Raw genomic sequence first — 20,458 nt, forward strand, 5'->3', positions numbered from 1 at the left:
CCGGCGTGGCCATCTCACTCCCCTGTCTCCTCACTCCCGGTGCTCGCTGCCCTTTCTCAGTGTTCAGAGACTCCACAGAAATCCCATTTTTTGAAACAGGATGCATGGCCTGGAGCACGTGGTTTTCAGTGGCCCAACTGGGGACTGTGAATAGCTTCAGCCTGGAGAGTAACTTCCTCAGTTTGGAGTCCCTAATAGAGTGCCACAAACCGGGTGGCTTAAACAAAAGAAATTCATTGTCTTAACACTCCAGGAGGCCAGAAGTCCAAAGTCAAGATGTTGAGATGTTGGCGGGGCCATGCTTCCTCTGAAGGGGCCAGGGAGGATCTGTCCCTGCCTCTCTCCCAGCCCCTGCTAGTTCTCTGGCTTGTGGCAACATAACTCCAGTCTTTCCATGGCCTTCTCTTGTGTGCATGTCTTTTTCAAATTTCCCATTTTCTAAGGACGCCAGTCTTGGTGTATTAGGGGCTCACTCTGCTGGAGTATGATGTCATCTTCACCGGTTACATTTGCAGCTGCCCTGTTTCCAAATACGGTCACCTTCTGAGGTACGGGGGGTTAGGGCATCAACATACAAATGTAGGGGAAACATAATTCAACCCATAACAGCCTGTAGCCAGCGAGCCACTGGCACAGAGAGAGATATCTACATTCCTTGTTCATTCAGTGAAGATGTGGGTGACTTACATGTGCCAGGCACTGTTCTAGACATCGGAGATGACCAGGGAGCAAAGCCAACTCCATGATCTCAGAAAGCTCTATCTTAATAGAAGAGATGGATACTAAATTAAAAAAATATGTCATAAAGTGGTGGGATGTGCTATGAAGACGAATGGGAAGCAGGTAACCCGTGGGAGGTGGCATAGGAGGCTGTTTGAGATAGAGTGGTCAAGGCAGGTGTCTCAGACCTGGTGGCATTTGGGCCCAAACTTTATTGAGTCAGGCGTGAGCTGCAGGGAGATCTGGAGAAGGGGTGTTCAGACAGAGATGAACGCCCCGTTGCGCGTGTGTTAAGCAGCTCATGTCTGTAAAATCACTTCGAGAAGGCATTTGGGGAGGGAGGTGATTCTTCAAAATGCTCTGGGAGCGTCTGGGAGCGAATGCTGGTGCACAAGAGATGGGAGAGCGCGTTAGGGTAAACGTTTAGTAGAACTGCCGGAACCTTCTGTCACACTTTCTGAACGTTGGCCTGGAAAAACATTTTAGAGTTCTCAGGGCATTCTACCCCTGTTTGAATCTTGGACTCATAGGGTTTCAGAGAAACTCCACATCCGTGCAGACCTTCCTCCCACCTGGTGCAGAAATCAGCTTCCTCTTCTGATGTCTGCAGTGGGGCTCTGCCTTCAGCCCTCTCCTGAGCCACCTCTTGGATGTGTAACCCAGCTGCTCTGTTTAAGACAGCCCCCTGGACCAGAAGCTCCAAATCTAGCATGCTAGCCTGCGGAGATCGTTACTCTTCTGATGCTTCTCCTGGCCCAAAGTGCCTGTGTCCCTAAACCAGTGGTTTTCAAGGCTGAGTCAATGACAGAGTCATCCAGAGGACTCTACAGATGGGCGGTTCCCAGATCCCAACCCGTATGTGCTGAATTGGACTTTTGTGGGTAGGGGGCTGGTGGATATGTCTTTATAAAGCTCTGAAAATATTTCTGCTGTTAAGACTCACTGCCTAAAGCATTGAGATTTCCCCCAGTGGTCAGCTCCTCTACTAGGAGGACATCAAGAAACGAGACTAGATGGGGATGTCCCCTCTACTCCCACCGTGACGTCTTGGCCACCATGATGCCAGGCCATCTTCGGTGCACCTCTTCCTCCCAGTAACCATGAAGGGCTCTGTTCCTCATGTGCCCTGCTCGGGTTTGTAGGGGAGACGCCACCTCATAGACCACACTCGCTCCTCAGGTCTCAGCACGCCATTAAGAAACGCAGAGAGGTGTGGGTCGGCTTGGAGAAGCAGAAGAAGAGAGGAAGCTCGTGCTAAAAGCAGAACTTGTGCTGAGATTTATCTTCCCATTTCCTAAGGACCATTTGGACAGAGAAACCAGAGAAAATAATGAGGCTTCCTGGTCTAGCATCTCCATACTGAAACCCTGTATGAAGTGACGAATTCCCGGCTGTGCCAGCTCCCCCCGCTCCCCACCCCACATGTCTTGTGTTCTCGTTCAGGTGACTATTTGTACAGGTGACTATTATACTATTTATTTATTGTCAGTTTGGACACTTTGCTGCACCCATTCACAGCCTATGTTGGAATTTACTATCAGCTTCTTTGGGTCAAACGGGTGCCCTTGCCCTTGCTTTCGTTCCTGTTCCCCCGGAGTCTGCCCTTTATGGGGTTAAAAGGCAGCTTTCTGCAACTGTTGAATAGTATCCCTTCACATAAGATAACAGCCCTCCCCACAGTTGTATTTTTATGGTTTTGCATATTGGAGTTTTTGATCCGTATGATTATTTTGATTGCTCTCATTTGGTCCCTTGCCAAGTCCTCCAGATTCCTCCCGAACTGAATAAACACATCCCACTCCTTTTAAGTAATTTTCTGATTCCAGCTTGGCTTTGTGCTCCTGCAGTCTGTGTGCTCTTTCTCTTGGATGGTAGACTCAACCATCCATCCTTTCTTTCTGATGGTCAGTGTGTTTGCAGTGAATACCAGTGTCTCAGAGAATTGGCTCTCACCCGTGGCTCCGGCCGGTGTTTGTCAAGGTGTTGGGAATCACAGCCTGGCTCCATCCTTGCCCTTGGCTGATTGGACTAAGAATGTGTCTTTGACTGACACCTGGCTAATCCCTGTGCTTGGCTGTGACCAGGGGGTGCTCCATCCCAAGACCTGGAGCAGAGACACGAGGCATAAGCAGTGGGTCTGGAGCAGAAAGAGAGGATGGCATCAGGGCAGTGGTGCCATGCTGGCAGGTGTACCTGTTCATGTGTTAGCTGGGGATGTGAAGGTGGGCACCTGAGAGCCAGCAGAGGACATCAGCTGGTAGAGCAGGGAGACTGTGGCAGACCCTTGAGGAAAACACAGATGAGAGAATGAGGGAAGGAGGGTCAGTGAGAAAGGGAGGGAGGGAGGAAGGGATGGTGGGAAGGAGGCAGGGAGGTGGGGATGGAGATGGACGTAGAAAGACAGCTACCTTGACTTCCAGTGGGTTCCCAGTTCCTACAAGACTCGGGGCGCTTTGTTCCTGTGCAGTTTCCGTGTGTATGGTAAATGGTCCTTTCTCCAGGCGGGCCAGTGTAAGTGAGTTTCTGTTCCTTGCCCCCTGACAGATTGCAGACAGAATCCCCTTGCATCTTGAGGACCGTTTCCTCCTGGCGTGGTGAAAAGCACCTGATTGCTAAAAGCCCCGCATGCCTGGCTTCTGCTCCCGGCCCCGCCCTTTCCAAGCTTTGCAGATTGTCTAAGGTCTCTGAGCCACAGATCCTTCTTCTGTAAAATGGGGGCAAATAATGGTTGCCTCACAGAGTAGGCTTTTATGAAAATTATATAAAACTTTGGGAAACATTTTAATTTCCCTTCTAGTATAATATCCAAGCTCCGTATTATCACTTTGAAGAATGTAAGACTTGTTTTTTTTATTATTTTTACTGAGGTGTAGTTTCTATACAATGTTACATACATTCCAGGTGTACAATAGAGTGATTGACAATATTTAAAGGTTATACTCCATTTATAGTTGTTATAAAATATTGGCCATATTCCTCGGGTTGTACAGTATGTTCTTGTAGCTTATTTTATACCTAATGGTTTGTACCTCTCAGTCCCCTACCCCTATGTTGCCCCTTCCCCCTTCCCTCTCCCCGCTGGTAACCACTAGTTTTCTGTATCTCTGAGTCTGGAGATTTGTTCTTGACCTTCAAGGACAGGGCTTGGTAAATTATGGCCAGGAGGTCAAATCATGCTTGCTGTATGTTTCTGTAAATAAAGTTTTCTTAGAAAACAATTTATATGCTGTCTGCCGCTACTTTTGAGCTACAAATGGCACAGCTGAGTGATAGCAACAGGAACCATGTGGCCCAGAAAGCCTAAAATATTTATTATCTGGACCTTTATAGGAAAAGTTTTCCAACCCCTATTCAAGGATCTCAGATTCTTGATGGGAATTAATGAAATATCCTTCTACTCTTCTTGCTGTATTGTAGACTTTGCTTTTTAATTTTATTGTCTAATTCTGTTGGTCTTTGATCATGTGTTTTGGCTTTTCAGTTACTTGTCTATACATTTTAATTCTCACTTCTTTCACTGCTTTTATAAACCATTTTTAGCTAGCTGGTTTTTTTTGCCTTCCTTTGACTGTGTAACTGTATGATGGGTAGGTTGAGCCCACTGGACACACTGTCACATGCAGAGAACTGCATGTGGCCAGTGACATCGCTCAGAGGATTCTCCCACCTGTAACTTAATGGCTCATGTTCCTCTGGTCTCATCTCCAGGATCTGGCTTCTTTGGGGGAACCTCAGAGCAATGACCCGAGTCTCCCAGCAGGTAGACTGAGCATGGGATCCACATGAGCCACTTTTTGATGTTTTGTATTAACAAAACAAAACCTTTGTTACCAAAATAACACCTACAACTTAGGCTGCTGATGTCTGCAATGCATAAAAACAGAACTGTCTTTTGGAATAAGAATTTAAATAGGTATTAAAAAAAAACCCCTATAAACTCCAGGCTTCACGAGAGACATAACTTGGTGAAAGTATCATGGATGTTGGAGACAGATCTTTGTACAAACCTCAGGCTCTGTCACTTGGCAGCTGAGTGACCTTGGCCCAATTGCTTTAACTTGTCTTAGCTTCAGTGTACTGTCCTCTAGACAGAGAGAGTACCTACTTCAGAAATGTGTTGGGAGGATTAATTGAGATAATGCGTGTAAGAAATTAGGGAAACATGCGTTGTTTCAGCGTCCCAAACGTATCAAACGCTGCTTGAAGTTAAGCAGGTCAGAGTTCACCATAGAGCTCCTTCTCTTTGTATCCAACAGTTGTTTTAGGGATTAAAAGAATAACCGAGTGTGAGGCTTGGCAGTGATACGAAGTGAAGACAGGAGACGTTAACAGCCTGCCATGGGAGGGGTAGAGGCAGGACTTAAATTCACTGTAGTTTGACTACTTTTAGAACATGAGGCACACATAAATAAATGCTAGATGATGATAAATTTGATTTGTAAATCATTCTACACTTGACATTGTTTTTACTTGGGTTCAGTGAATTAGGTGAAGTTGCCAGTCATCCTACCAAAACTGCATAATGGTTTTCATCAGAATGGTTCTGGTTCTCACCAGACCTCCATCCCCATTCCTCAGCTGGACTCAGTCAACCATGTGGCATCCACATGATGGGTGGGAAATGCAGCCATTCTGAGAACTGGGGGAAAGTTCAATAAAATGTAGGTGGCATTGGATTTTGTGCAATGGAGAACTTTAAAATTCCTTGGTGTCCCCCCAAAGGCCTCAGTATTAAGGCCGAGTTAATTCTTGTGCTTATGCGGCCCTCTGGGATTTGACCCATCTGCCTTTCTGTTATCTTCTTTCAACCGGTCCTCACCTTGCCCTCAGTGTCCTAGTCGTATGAAAGGACTTTATGTCTGCTGTAAGTATTGTGCCTCTGGTCTCTGAACCACAGCTTCTCACACTTTCTCATTTCTTGAGGCCCTCGGTGTCTTGGCAACTTTTTACTCTGCCCACAGGCCAAATGAAAGACCTCACTATTTCACGTATTAAGTGTTTATGTCCTAACAGCTTTGTTACTGTTTGAAGAAAGAACACACAGAAACTGAAGGGAAACATGTTTTTATTTCTCTCTTAAATAACCACAGCTGTTTACTTATGGGATGTTTACCTGCTGGGCTGCACAGTTTCTCAAGCCTTGGGATCAGACAGGATGCCCGTTACACCTGGATGATCACGCTGTTGCTGCTTTTTGTCATAGAAAATTCTGAAAACCCAGCTTTGCAAAAAAATACAGGAGGCATTGGGCTGGTCATGGTGATGGTGCCCAGCAGATACTGAGAACGGCTGGGCTTCTCTGGAACTTTTTAAATGGTGGTGCCCCCATGGGTTTACTGGGGCACCTGGGCGCACAGTTTGGGAGCCATGGCTCTGAGCCTCTGCATATGCTGTTTTCTCTGCTTAAACACTTCTTCTCTCAATCCAGCTACTCGGTGCTCATTCTTCGGCTCTCAGCATGGATATGATGACTCCTTGAAGGTTCCCTGAGCCGTAAGACTGAGCTAGGAGGTGCATCTGCCTGCTTCCCTTGCACACACTGTCCTGGAGTCTACTGCTTTATCTCTTCACACTGTCACTGGTCTTTCCTTCTCTTTCCTCCCAATGGGCTTTAAGTTCCTCATGGGAAATAGGCTGTATAGTATATATGGAGATGTGTGTGTGTATATATATATATATACATGGCCTGCTATAGTATCAAAGATGCTTGATAAATGTGCAAATGGGATGAATGAGTGAAACACCTATCGGATCTGGTTCAGAAGCAGCTTGTAGAGTGGAAGAAATCAAATAACAGTTCCAGACATGTTGACAAGTACAGGGCTCTTTTCATTTGTATAAGGATGTCTTAAAAAAAAACACAATCTTAAGGACTCACTGGGTCTCTTGCTCCCCATGCTCTCTGGCCCCTACTGCAGGCCTCCCTGGGTACAAGCACAGAGGCTGCCAGAATTAGAATACAAATAACAGTGGAGGTCATTTGGATTCTTTTGCATTTAGTCATGTTGTGAGACACTGACCCATATACGCATCTCTTTGGCTCAACAGTTGTAGCTATAACTTGCTTCCAATGTGTTTGTTCCTGTCCTCTTTAAAGGGAAATACATTAAGTTGACTGATGGCTCAGACTCCCAGCATCCTGTAGCATGATGGGAAATACAGTCGGGCTGCAGTCGTTTAATCTCGAGGGGGTGGAGATTTAGGGCCTGGGGCACCGCTTCTATCGGAGGAAGCAGAACTTGTGTTTTACACCAGAGCAGGTGGGAAAGGTCACTCTCGTCCTCACCTAGCAAATGGTGGTCATTCAGGAGCCTGCACACTGTCCTGGAAGGAACAGAACATCAGGAACCTTATGATGACATGATGAATGTCCCCTACAGGCTAAAATCACTCAGATGGGTTTTCAGAGCTCCATGGACATTGTTTTTCTTGCATCTTGCCTAATCGTTATGAGGATGATAATGCTATCACGTGCACAGATGCCTGTTTTTACTAGTAAATTAAGTAACATGGTGCATGAATGTTGGCTGATAATAGTAATAGTAATACTAAGTCCTGTGTATCTTCACTTGGAAAAATATCATGTCCTAGTCCCGTAAGATTTCCTGCTCCATCATAAGTCAGGAGACAGGGTGTTGGGGCAAGGAATAGCGACTTTATTCAGAAAGCCGGCAGACTGAGCAGATGGGAGACTAATGTCCTGGAGAAGCATCTTCTCCAGGTCAGGATTCGGGCTCCTTTTATACTAAAAAGGAGAGGGGTTCCCACACTTGTTGGTTGTTGCAAACTTCTTGCTGCAGGAATTCTTTGTTCTTGCAGCTGTCCAGGTAGGTCTTGCCGTGGTGCCCCCATAGAACCTCTAACAAAACAAGTGTTATTTTGTGTTCTGTAACTTGTTATCTTTATGCTAATGGAAAAGTGTAAATATCCCTAAAGGTCAGAGCTTTGAGAACAGGCTCCCTTGTCTATTTCAGGCTAAAGGCAACATTGTTTTACAAAAGGTGCAGAGCTGGCAAGACTGAGCCTAGAAAACAGGGCACTGGGTTAAAGCCAAAGGAATAGATCTAATATGGAGTGAGATTTGTTCTTTTCTATTTACTTGCAACCTCCAAGTTTTGTTGTTGTTGTTGTTTTGTTTTTGGCTTGCACGTGTCCTACTTTTAGCACTGCCTGTGCTGGAAGAAATGCTAGTGACCTTTTTGTGTCAGAAGTCAGTGTATAAATTGAGTCGCAACCAATGAGGTACACTTTGTTTCAATCCTGGTGTCCCAAGACTTTTTATAAGAACCTATTTTTTATCTACAAATGGGATCTGGAGAAAGAGTTTGAAATGTAATTAACTGGACTTATGTTAATTTATATATAAACATATTATCTGAAAAAGACATGAAAATATCTGCATATAATTCATTTTACATGAAGATGTAAACAATAAATGTATCTTTTAAATAAATTGCAACTACACTTTTACCTATTATTCATTCCTGTTTATAATATGAATTTTATAAGGTTATTAATATATTACCCTTTTTGATAATGGAATCCAAGTCAAGAAGCAAACTAATTACTGTATTATGTGTCTTTATGGGTATTTATGTGTCTTTGCTCTTAAGGACTTGTTATAAGCAATTGGGCACAAAATTTAAATTCTGATTTTTATTAATACCATGAGGATATCTGACTCTATCACGACACTCCTAATCACTTCAGTTTCCTATAGTTTACATGAGTCTCCTTAGGTTCTTTTATGACCTTAATGGTATTTATTTTCCTTCACTCTGATGTTACTGTTTATATTCCCTCAGAAAACTTACTCCCACCTATTAACTTACTATACAGTGTAATTTGCATATAATAATAGCTAACATCTGCTGACAGCTAAGTGCTTCATGGGAACTAACTCTACCCATCTCTCCATTGGCCCCTTTTCCCTTCTGCTCACCCCTGTCTCCTTCTCCCTCTTTTTCTCATGAGTGACATTCACATGGATAATTTACTTTCTTTCTAAAACTAATGAAGTTTATTCCTTGTTGTACTGTTAACTTTGAGTCTTTGTATGAGTGGTATTGCTGCTAGTCAAGAATACAGTTTAATTTACTCAGCCTAAGGGAAAGCGATGCTTTGCCATGTAGAACTTTTCAGAATTTTACTATTAGATATTTGTGAAGATTTAAACTTTAACTGTGAGTTATGGGGATTGATTAGGATATTTACTTCCTAGAATTCCTGTTGGACTCTGTAAGAGATGAGGAACAGAGTGTTATGTTCTTACCTTTCTTAAAAATCTCATATAGGTACGACAGTAAGAAATTGTAGCAATTTGAAATGGAAAACATGAAACCCAATGTGGAAATGTAGCTGCATCTATTCCAGACATTTCAGTAAATTACTTTGTTTTTCTTGATAGATTTCTTATTGATATTTTTAGAGATTGTAAGTTTTCATCCCTTACTATTAAGAAATCCCAACTTTCCAAGTAGATAAATGCACTGCAATGATGGAAAATCATATTAAAAGAAGACACATAATTACACAGAATTTCTGAATAATAGTCAAATTGAATATAATGGACTACACTCATTTCAAATTAGAATTAATTATAACAATTGACAATTATTATAGTTTCAATAATGGCTGTTGAATCTCTTGTGAATAACATCAGTTGGAACTTCTAGTCTCTTGCAACTAAAATAAAATCTGGAAACTGTTAAACAACTCAGTACTATTCAGTACTACTCTTCATAGTACCTTTTTCTGAAACCACAGAAACTTTTATTTTATTAGTGTTTCATTTTCAGGTTTAGGGGAAAGAATTATTGTATCTCCGACATAAAACTTGAGTAACAGCAATTAAATTGGCCCTCTGGCTAGCTGTGGGCCATCCAAAATAAAGTTAGTTGAGGCTTTCCTATATTAATTTTGCTCTCTACATTAATTCTATAAACTGTTTTCCTTGTGCTGTACAACATGATGTGGGAGAATAAGAATAGACAAAGGGTGTGAAACAGGTGACTGGTGTGGAATATGTGGGACTAACAGATTGTGATGAAACTCATAGAAGGAAATTCTTGAATTGCATTTGAAATTTTAATCTTTGTTTCATCTCACAAAAAGTAACAATAAAAAATTCTGAAAATAGTATTTCTTCTCTCATGAATCCAAGTAAAAATTATACAGAGTTAAGAATGAACACATTTAAGTATTAAACAAATTTATTTTCACAATTCGTTTACATCTTCCCCATCAAAGGGACTTCTTTATAGGTCTAATTCTTAGCATTGGATACTGTAGGCTCCCATTACGTTGGTCATTGTAGATGTAGATATTTACCTGAAAATATAACCTTGATTGCAAAACCATGTTGTTAGCTTGTTAACTTTTCATTCATTATCTCAACTTTTAACACACTGTGTTTAAACTGCAGGAGACAGGTTTATGGATTGAGGTGCACAGTGAGCGAGTGAGAGAGATGCATTCTCAAGCCAAGGTCCAATTTTTATGCAAATACTCTGTGAACTAAAAATCTAATTTTCAGACTTTTTTTTTTTCTTTTTTTCTTCTTTTTGTTAAGCAGCACCATGCTTTTCCTGGAGCATAAAATACATTTTATGACTTGAGGTAGTGAAGAGTTCCATTTTCTAAATAGAATAATATCCACAAAGGAGGACTTAACTGTAGAGTAAAGAAAAAAAAGTCTGATACAATTGGCAATCAAAAATGTTTATTCAGTGATCCTTAATGTGAAACATTGAATAAGTGAGTATTATTGATGAGGGCAATGTCAGATTCATTTAAAATTAGAGACTGTTCTGAAATCTGAGTACTCTTTTAGGGTAACATCATTGTTTTTATAATTATTATTATTTGTGAAATGGGCTTATTGACGTCTGCAGATTTGGAAAATGCATAATTCTGCATCCACAACAGCTCACACTGTAAGTGTCTGAGGGCAGAATCATGCATTTCAATTTGGTTTTGTCTGCTTTTTCATCCTCTGTGTTTCTCAAGTCTTCATGAAACTCTTCACTCCACCACTAACATGACCAAATATCTATAAAACTTTTTCACATTCCTCTGACTGGCAGATGAATGGGGAAAACAGATTCCAAATTCTCATGCACAGTGAGGACCCTTAAGCAACCAGAATGTCATGTCATCCTGAAACCCTCGTCTACAGCTCTATTAGGAAATGGAGCGTGTTAGACACTTGCTGCCTACAGACTGTCATTTTCCTCCTGTGAAGAAAGCCCCAGGCCTCATCCACTCGCAGCTCCCTGCCACTGACACACAATAGCTGCTAGGTTCCCTGGGGTCATTTTTAGTTGCTCATTTGCATGACCTGTCTCTTCAAAGAGACTGGAAATCCAAAAATATTTTTATAGAGCTGAACATAGAGTAGTCACTAAATACAGATTAATTAGAAAACCATTTTAAGCCTGACTTTCCACTCTTTTTCCCCAAATCTCTTGGCATAGTGAAACATTATAAACAAATAGGAATTTTAAGCAAAGAGTGTGTCAGTTTAGTTAACTGGATTACAACCCCCCACATCTGTCTAGCTCTGATTTTATCATTTTGTGACCCCTCTCTTTCCATGCCTTATACCACAGTCACCAAACAAAACAGATGCACCAGGCTTTCTGGGATTTAAAAAAAAAAATGCTTTTTTGTTGCCTCTGCCAGAAATGATCTCAACTCTGTATCTGGTTTTTAGTGATTCGTTGGAAAGGCAAGATCAAGATTTCAAGATTAGAAGCACGAACTGCTTATTTTCCTCACATAGTAACAGCAAGACAGTATGAGAGAATATAAAAGGGGAGGCCCTAAGTGGGAAAGTTCTGGGGAGAATCAAAATAATTTTTTTCCCTGTCAAAAAAGAACTATGCCTTGAGGCTTTCCTTCTTCAGGCAGTATTTTAATGTAGAATTGAACTTAATGAGCTGTGACAAGTCCCATTTAATTTCCATCTTCACTTAAGAAATGAAGTGGACTTTAAGGCCACCTTTGTGCTGGTAATTAAGGCAAGTGAATGTGAATCTGTGTGTTTAAGTGGTAGCACATGTATTAGTTTCTCTCTCAAATTCATCTTTATTCAAATGCAATATCCCACAACAGAGCATACTGAAAATTCAGAGCCTTGTGGATGACCCAGACAATAATAGCAGTAGTAGCTAAACTTTATATTTCTATGGTGCTCTATAATTTTTAATCACTTCCTCATACATAATCTTATTTTGTCTTTCCAGCAAACACTGTGGTAGGGTTTATTACAGGCTTTTGTAGTTGTTGTCCTGGAAATGGCAAGATTTGACGTCGAGGCTTTGGGCTCCTAGCTTAATATCTAGTTAGAAACTGAGTAATTTTTTTCAGATCTTGGTATTTAATTAGCAAGAATTTCAAAGTCATTATGCTCTTCTCTTTTAAGTGATTAAATTAAGATATGGTTTATCAGCTAGTAAGTTTCTATTTGTGATACAACTTTAAGAAGGCTTCAGAATAACTGAAGCCCATTAAATCAGTTGGGGCCCTCGACTACAGGCATAGTCAAGCCAAAGGCACCCAAAGTTTTAAACAAAGATTACAATAAAACAAGATTAACGAAAGTCCTCTTATCCTTCTTCTGAGGCTGAAACAAGAATAGCCTATGGCATTGACAATGAGGAGAAATGTTTTGAGAAAAAGCTGCATATGCTTAGCATATATTTGAGAAACTTTCTACATGTCTGGTCTAATATAGTAAATACCACTGTCAATCTGTATCCAAGAGAAACTATTTAACATACTATGAATGTAGGCAAAAAAACATAATTTTTAGTACTTCAATCTGAAATAGACATCAAGAAAAGTGTCCAAAAATTACATCTTTGGCCTGATCACTTACGTTTGAAATATTTTTTCTGCGTCAGGCAACCTTCCCAGCCCACTTCTCTCCACTACACGAATCCTTGTCAACTGCATGCCTGCGGTGCGGCGCTGACAGCAGTGGGGGAGACCGTTCATGATTGTGACAGTGATAGAATGTTCCCAGCTGCAGGTTTTGGTGCAAAACTGCCTCCAGATGGAAGGGTAGCTCATGAGTTTGCTTGGTTAAGAACACGTGGCAAGGACTGATACTCTGAAAAAAAAAAGTATGTTGGATCTTTTCTTTAGTTTGCTGCTAATGTTGTGATCACCCATGTAGCAAGTTTTTGTGACTATACACTTGGCTCAGTTTTGGTAAATGACTGGTTTAGGAGTGTGTGATTCATGGGAAAGAAGGACAGTTACATAGATTAGTAGTAAATCTAACTGAAGTGTCTCTGATTTATAAATATGGGTTCTATTCTGGTTATCTATTTCTGCATATCAAACCTCCCTAAAACTTAGAGGCATAAACCAATACCTTCCGTTGTAGTCATCATTTGTGGGTCAGGAATTGGGCAGAATACAATGGGGGTGGTGCGTTTCTTTAAGATGTACAGGGCCTCACCTTGGATGGTTTGACTGGCTGGAGATAGCTGGAATTCCTCTACTGCAGCCATATGTCTAGATTTCACTCTGGCTGTTGGTTAGATTCTTCAGTTCCTCTCCATGTCACATCTCCTGAGCTAGTATGTCTGTTAAGGTGGCTCATTTGCTGTGTCTGACACCTAAGGATGGCTGACATAGCTGGGCTGCCTACACACCTTCCCTTTTTATACATACAGCCTGTCCATATGGTCACCACGGGTTTCATCATGGTGCAGTGGTCCCAAGTAGTCAGGTTTCTTACACAGCAGCCAACTTCCCCCACAGTGAGTATTCTAAAAGGCTGGGGCAGAAACTGCAGGGTCCTTTATGCCATAGCCTTGGAAGTCCCAGAAAGTTATTTCTCCTACATAGTCACTAAATTTAGCCCAGTTTCAAGGTAGGGGAAGTAACCTTCACTTCTCAGTGGGAGGGGCATCAAGGAATGTGTAGCTGTTCTTAATTTACCATCTTCCGAAATGTCATTTCTTTTCAAATACAAAGGGTTAGTTATGGCTGGAATTAATTTTTTCAAATGGGATGCAATAATTATAGCTATAATTAATTATGGTTTTTAGTATAACGAGAGGTATGACTGGAATAAATATTTTTTAATTTAATGTTCAATTTACATAGATCCACTCCATACTATATGATTACAAATAAGCAATGTACTGCTTTTTACGTTCAACGTAAACCTCACACAGATAGTGCTGATAGGCCAAATCAACCTTACCCTCACTTGGCATTTTCTGATGAAATAATGGGAAAAAAAAATCAGTGTAGGAAAAATTTGGGGGGAAAATTTTAGCTTTTCATAATAGAAATGTCTCCCTACCCTGCCTTATGTATTATAAAAGTAAACTTCCATGCCCAATATTTTTGTAGGTCTATTTTGTTTTTATTTTTCTTTACAGAAACAATGTATGAGATTTTTTAGAAGTTCTGCAAGAAAAATAGGCAAAAATAAACAATAATATAATCATTTGTGAGAAATTACTGAGCGTAAGTCTGGTACTTTTATACTCATTTCTTATGTAACCCTCGTAACATTCTTATGTGATAGGTGTATCATGACTGTCACAGCACACTATTCTATCAAGAGCCACTCATATCAAATACAGTGAAAAGTGTAGCCCCAGGAGCTGTGTAACTTAGCTCAGCCACAGAATTTAACCAGGTTTCCAGGGGACAGGACTTGGACCCGGATCAGTCTTATTTTCGAATCCATGCTCTTAACCGCTACTAAACCACATTTTATAGAAGTACCTGTAATCCTACCTCTCACAAATGTGCTTTCTTAACACCATTATATATTACACACACACACACACACACACTCTTCCAGAAGCTTTTATATGATTAAACTTCATCTTCCCTAAATATATTTTAAGAGCTGTATTTTCACTTTTTTTCTGTATTTATTATTTTTTCTGTTCCATCACCCACACTTCAGGAAAGGTTGTTGGAAGGTTTCTTTCTTCTATGCAATCATTCCCATGTTACAACCCCAATGTCATATAAAATGAGTATCTGTTGGGATTTTGTTATGATTTTTTAAATTCCCAGAGCTCTACCTATAAATAGTACATGGTATTGAGATCAGAATGTAATTGCTTATTATTCCAAGTACATGTTCTAGAAAAAAAATTTAATGTGAAAGTCTGTATACACTTACCATTTTCCCATGAAAACATAAGTAAACTAGACACCATTTTTAATATCCCTAAAGTTTGTCTTAACCCAGTTGCAAATCCTATGAAATCCTGCCTTATTTTTAGATAAGCAAAAAGTATAAGGCTCATATCTTTCTGAATATGTAGCCAAAACTTGAAAAAAATACTGTACTTGGATCAGGTTATCAGTGTTGAAAGGCAATATGAAACCTCAGTTCTCTATTTGCAGGTTCTGGTACTTCGCCATCTCTCTATTGGACATCATCAGCGCTCTACTTTTCATAAACTGGGACATAGACAGGATGCTGAAACACCCCTGGCACCCAGAGCTGACCCCAGTGGACTCTCCCCTGGGTCTCCACCTCAAGCAGACAGTGGTACATTGATGACATTCTCTGAGTGTGATCCTTTAGCTCAGGATTTTCACTATTTTTTATCCACAACCTGTACTAAATTATGGATTTTATATCTTCACTCTGGACACACACAACTAACATAAATATGAAATAATGCGCTCACAGGACATCTCCCTCCATCACACCACACTCACGATCAAGCCCGGGCAGTGACAATGTGTGTGTAAGAAGATGGCTCAGCCCCGCGGAGTGCGAATGCCTCCCGGGCCTTCTCCTCCTGCTGGGCCGCCGCCTCCCTTCTTGCCACCGCGCCGCCCCGGTTCCTGCTCTTCCTCCCGCCGCCGCCGCCACTCCGGGTCCTTGTCCTCCTCCTCCCGCCGCCGCCACTTGGGTCCTGCTCTTCCTCCCTCCGCCGCCTCTGGTGCCCCTGCTGCCACTGGTGCCCCTGCTGCCACTGGTTCCACATCTGGGTATTTTTAGGGAAAAATCACAACAGTATTTTCAAGTGTCATACCATCCACGTAAAAATTAAACTTCCAGAATTTACAAATTAATTATTCTGAGCAGATAAATTATACATTCTTTTCCAGAATCCAGTCTACAGCAGTTAAAAATTCATACAGTTACAACATAACATTTTGTTTACAATCTACCTATTTACATAGCTTTCCTACTACAGATGATAAAGTTCTCATCATGGCTACCAAGGTTTGCAAACACAGTATACTTAAAATATATTTAGCAGTATATAAAAATTGGATTAAAAGGAAAAGAGGTACTACTATTAAATAAACCTGAAAATAAAAGGTGATAATAGAAACAACTCCCTAGGAAAATAGATCATAATATATTTGTTAGGACATCAAAAAAATTTCCCATCAGAGCGTATGCACAGCACTAATGAAACAATTTAACAGCTTTTTAGTCCTGAGCACAGAATACAGCTCAGCTGCAAAACTTTGGTCAATACAAGTAAACATGAACATTTAACACAAACTGTTTGACATTCTTTGTTAGTAGATTAAGGTCAATTCCATTTCTGTCCACCAGAAAAGGACACATCTGGACTGACTATACCTCAGTAAAAAAGCAAGTAACTGAAATAGCCAAGGAGAAAACAGAGAGGGAAATAAACGAAACGGTGGTGCAGTGAGATCTGAGGTCCGAGACGGTGTGGGGACAGGAAAGGAAAACAGTGTGAGGACGGGAAGTGGGCAGGGTGTCTCTAGGCCTGTAGGGCCATCCTGAGAGAGCAGAGCAGGAGGGAAGCTGGGGTGTTTGTCAGCATCACCAGTGTTCCAGATGCCGCACAGACAGGTGTGAGGTGCACTTGTGGACAAGGGAATGTGGCAGCTGGTCATTTTTAAATGAATAATAAAAGTCCTGGATCCTTAAGAATTATTTTGAGAAGAGAAGGGATCAAAACAGAGGAAGGTGCAGAAATCAAGGAGGAACGAAAGCCAGGTCCCAAGGTGATCGGTCCCGCATCCCCCCACCAGTGGCAGGGCCTGCATTTTCAGAGCCGCAGCCACTTCATAGGATGATCACAGCAGCCTCGGCCCCAACACAGGCTTGGGCAGCAGAACACGGGAAGAGGCTCAGGGGGCCTAGGGGTCCCGGCAGAGGGGTAGGAACGTGACCCTGGAGGAGGCCGGCGTTCTAACCCAGCGGCTCTGCCTTCACCCACCACATGGCCTCAGTGACTGGTTCCTCTTCTCACCTGTGGGTTTTATTTCTTCATCCATCGAATGGGTTAGAAGGAGCACCCACCTGCAGGGTGATGGGAGGATTAGGGGGGAGAGTAACGCTCTGGGCACAAGCGCTCAGTGACCGCACACAGCAGTGGGTGCGTGCCACCCGAGGGGGCTTGTCTCCTAAAGGAAGTTGTAACAGCCAGCCCAGCACCCCAGGATTCAGAACTGAGGGCCAGGAGGTGACCGCAGATCAGCCTCTGAATTAACTGGAAGAGCAGGGACAGAGAGACCCCAGCACAGACAGGGAGTGTTCTGCGTTCAGTCTGTGTCTGTTCCATTCACTGCGAAGTCCTGTTCTTTCTTCAGGGACTAGAATTGTCACATAAACCAGAATATTGTGAGTGAAAGAGATATTTTCCATGCAGAAGAAAAGTCAAGTTCTTATACACATGACACATGTTGTAGGAGACTCAAGGGCTGAGCCGCATCCTCCCACCCCTGTCAAGCCCCACCTCACTTCACAGTCAGGACCCCTCTGCCCTGCCCAGGGGCTGGGAGGGGAATGGGAGCTCCAGGGTGCCCCCTATAGGGGAGGCAGGCTACAGTACACACTGAGATGGTGGCCAACACAAGGGGGTGGCCAGACACCAGGCCACTGTCTACGGGAAGCTGTTCGCAGAGCTTGTGAGGAGTAAAACCAAGCTTCTGGCCCCTTTAGGGGTGGGATCTTGCACCACTTCCTGGAGCCTGAAGTCTGCGGCTTACCAACACGTTAAGAAGGCAATTTTAACATTTACTCCTTGCTTGAATCCATGACCCCTGGACCACACAACCCCCAGCCAGAAAGTTGGGCCCCGCCTGACATGAAGCATTCCATCTGAAATCACCTCATCTTTTCTGCAAGTCTGATGTAACAGAAAATACTTCAATCATTTAGGGCTCTTAAGAGCAAGCAGCACTTCCCCAGCAGAGAACACGGTGTAGCTCTGAGTGTGAAAGGCTGCCATCTGGGACCGGCTCCTCAGTCACAGGCCGGCTCAGGAAGTCACATCACCTCCCCAAGACGGGAACAAGCAGCCTCCCTGCCCTGGGTGGTCACTGCACCGAGAGACTCCGCACGTCACAGTCTCCACTGACCCCGGCAATTCTATTCACTCATCTGTCTGTTCACCCAGAAAACACATTGTCTTGGTCTGGACGCCACCAGAAGAGATGTGGGTTCAGGGTGGTTGTCTGGAGGGACTCTGTTCAGTGGCAGCGATGAGGGCAGGACAGGTAGCCAAAGGGACATCCCCAAGACTGTCCTGCTGTGGGCTGGGTGCACGTGATGTCACGGGCAAACCCTGGGGGCAGGGAGGAGGGACAGCGGCCTCCCATCTGCACCGGGCTTGGAGCTCTGCAGACCTGATCTGCTGCTGAGTCTCATGTCCCTAGGGCTGGGTGGGGCCTGTGCATTTCCCACAGGCCCCCAGGACCTGCTCTGCACTCTCAGGGCACAGACTCACACCTGAGCATCCTAACCCCTGGGGCCTGGAGCACATTCATGCCGGCTCTTGGGGCATCGCACAGCAAAGCTGGAGGCTGCACTGAAGGGGGACCACGCCCCAGCACCCCTCACACTCACTGGGCACCAGTGATGTACCAGGCACCCCATGAGGGATATGGCCAGGAGAAAGGGCTGATGGTCCCTGCCACAGTTAATTTCTTATTAAGCCAAGTAAGTGGGAGATACAGCATGTCAGGGCGTGCTAAGTGCAGAGGAGAAAAATAATGCCAGAAAGTGGGGCAGGCCGTGTCCCGTGGGAGGGGGCGGTTTGCAGTGCTGGGCAGGCCCCTGAGAAGCTGACAGTTGAGTAAAGATGTCAGAGGTCCAAGAGTGACCCCTTGATCATCTGAGAAAAGATTGTTCAGGTGGAGGGCAGAGCAGGGTCAGAGGCTGGACCAGTGGCAGCTCAGCAAAGAGGCGGGGAGTCAGAGTGACAGTGACATCAACAGAGGAAAGGGGGAGGGGTGAGGAGGGGAGGCTGGGGAGGGGCAGACCCTGCAGACCCACTGGGAGACTCTGAGAGTTTCAGCTTTCACTCGGGGACTTGGAAGGCTTCTGGGGGTTGAGAGGAGGGACAGATGGTGATTTCCAGCTGTGGAGTTAGGGGCACAGGAGGGAGCAGGGAGCGGAGCTGGGGGGCTAGTGCCCCTGTCCAGGAGGGGACGGGGTGCTCAATGTACGAGCATTAGCAGCTTGTGTCAAAACGGATCAAATGGGCTTTTAGCTTGCACATCAGAGATTAAACCTGGGGTGTAAGGAAAAATCAGAATCAAGGGTTACTCAGAGCTCTTGGATGTAACCAATGAAGAACCAGGACCGCCCCGATGTGAGAAAGGAAGCTGGAGAGGACGGTCCAGGGAGACCCCTGACCCGTGTGGGGAGTGCGTCAGGGTCCGGGCCCCGGTCGTCACTTATGTGAACATGTGGAGTTCAAAAAGGCTGCCCAGGCAGGGGATGTGAACTTGGGGGTCATCTGCCTAGAGACTGTCTTTGGAGCCCTGAGGCTGTGTCCTAAGATGCAAAAAATTCCCTGTTACAGAAAAGAGAAAAGGAGAAGGAAGTGAGGCCTGAGCTTAGGCACCGCCACCTCAGGAGGACTGGGCCTGAGCGGAACTGGCAAAGGATGGGGCACTGGAACTGGAAGGGAGGAGGGACAGCTCGGCAGGGCGGGCTCAGAGAGGAGCAAGAGTTGATGTGCCAAGGGTCCCGCTGACCACGGAGGGGCACAGCGATGGGGAGGCCATTGAGGGCTGGAGGATAACAGGTCTTGAGGAGCCAAGAAGGACGGAGGCATCATTGAAGGACGTTTAAGAGAAAATAGGAAAACGGAGGCAGCCAGGACACACACATCACCGCGGTGGCTCTGATGGGTACAAGGGAAACCAGGACGGTGGGTGGAAGGGGAGGGAGCTGAGAAAGGCTTTGCTCTCAGATGGAGGACAAACAGCAGGATGCAGGACAGGGGTGACCAGTGGGGAAGGGCCAGCGTCCTGGGGTGGGGCAGGAGAAAGAGAACTGCTGGCGGGACATCCCGGCAGGAGCAAGAGAGCATCACATGGCTCTGGGGAACCTGGCCTGGGCTTAAAGGATGGGCCTAAAGCTCATTCATCCTAAAAAAAAAAAAGTAGAAATGTTAAGAGGATACCTGGTTATTTCATTCTGATATGAAATTTAACCCAATTTTTTTTTTTTTGTTTCTGAACTGGCTATTATTAAACATGTCAGAAGAAAATCATCCAACATTCAATTACGTAAGAGATCACCTCTCCCATGAATTCTTTAAAAGACTGTCCCAAAGAATCAGTCTTTTATATAATAATCTGTGGCTTGATAAAAATACACTTGGGAATAACATGTACTTAATCCATTACGTTTGTTGTAAAAAATACAGAGCCTTTAATGGTAAGAAATAAAAACATTCAGAAAGATGACTTCCCCTATATGTTATGGTCAATGTCATTAGCCAAGCTGGTCTTCTAG

General features: G+C 43.7%; 1 protein-coding gene across 1 annotated transcript in view; it reads left to right on the plus strand.

Annotated features, from left to right (window-relative positions):
• The window catches only part of LOC141575549 (uncharacterized), a 92,053-nt gene that overhangs the window by 70,983 nt on the left and 612 nt on the right, over window positions 1-20,458 (plus strand). Inside the window, exon 5 of the mRNA XM_074354987.1 lies at window positions 15,112-15,259. Within this exon, the coding sequence (XP_074211088.1) occupies window positions 15,112-15,259 (148 nt within the window). The remainder of the gene's footprint in view (window positions 1-15,111; window positions 15,260-20,458) is intronic.

Source organism: Camelus bactrianus, chromosome 29, assembly GCF_048773025.1.
Source record: "Camelus bactrianus isolate YW-2024 breed Bactrian camel chromosome 29, ASM4877302v1, whole genome shotgun sequence".
NCBI lineage: Eukaryota > Metazoa > Chordata > Mammalia > Artiodactyla > Camelidae > Camelus > Camelus bactrianus.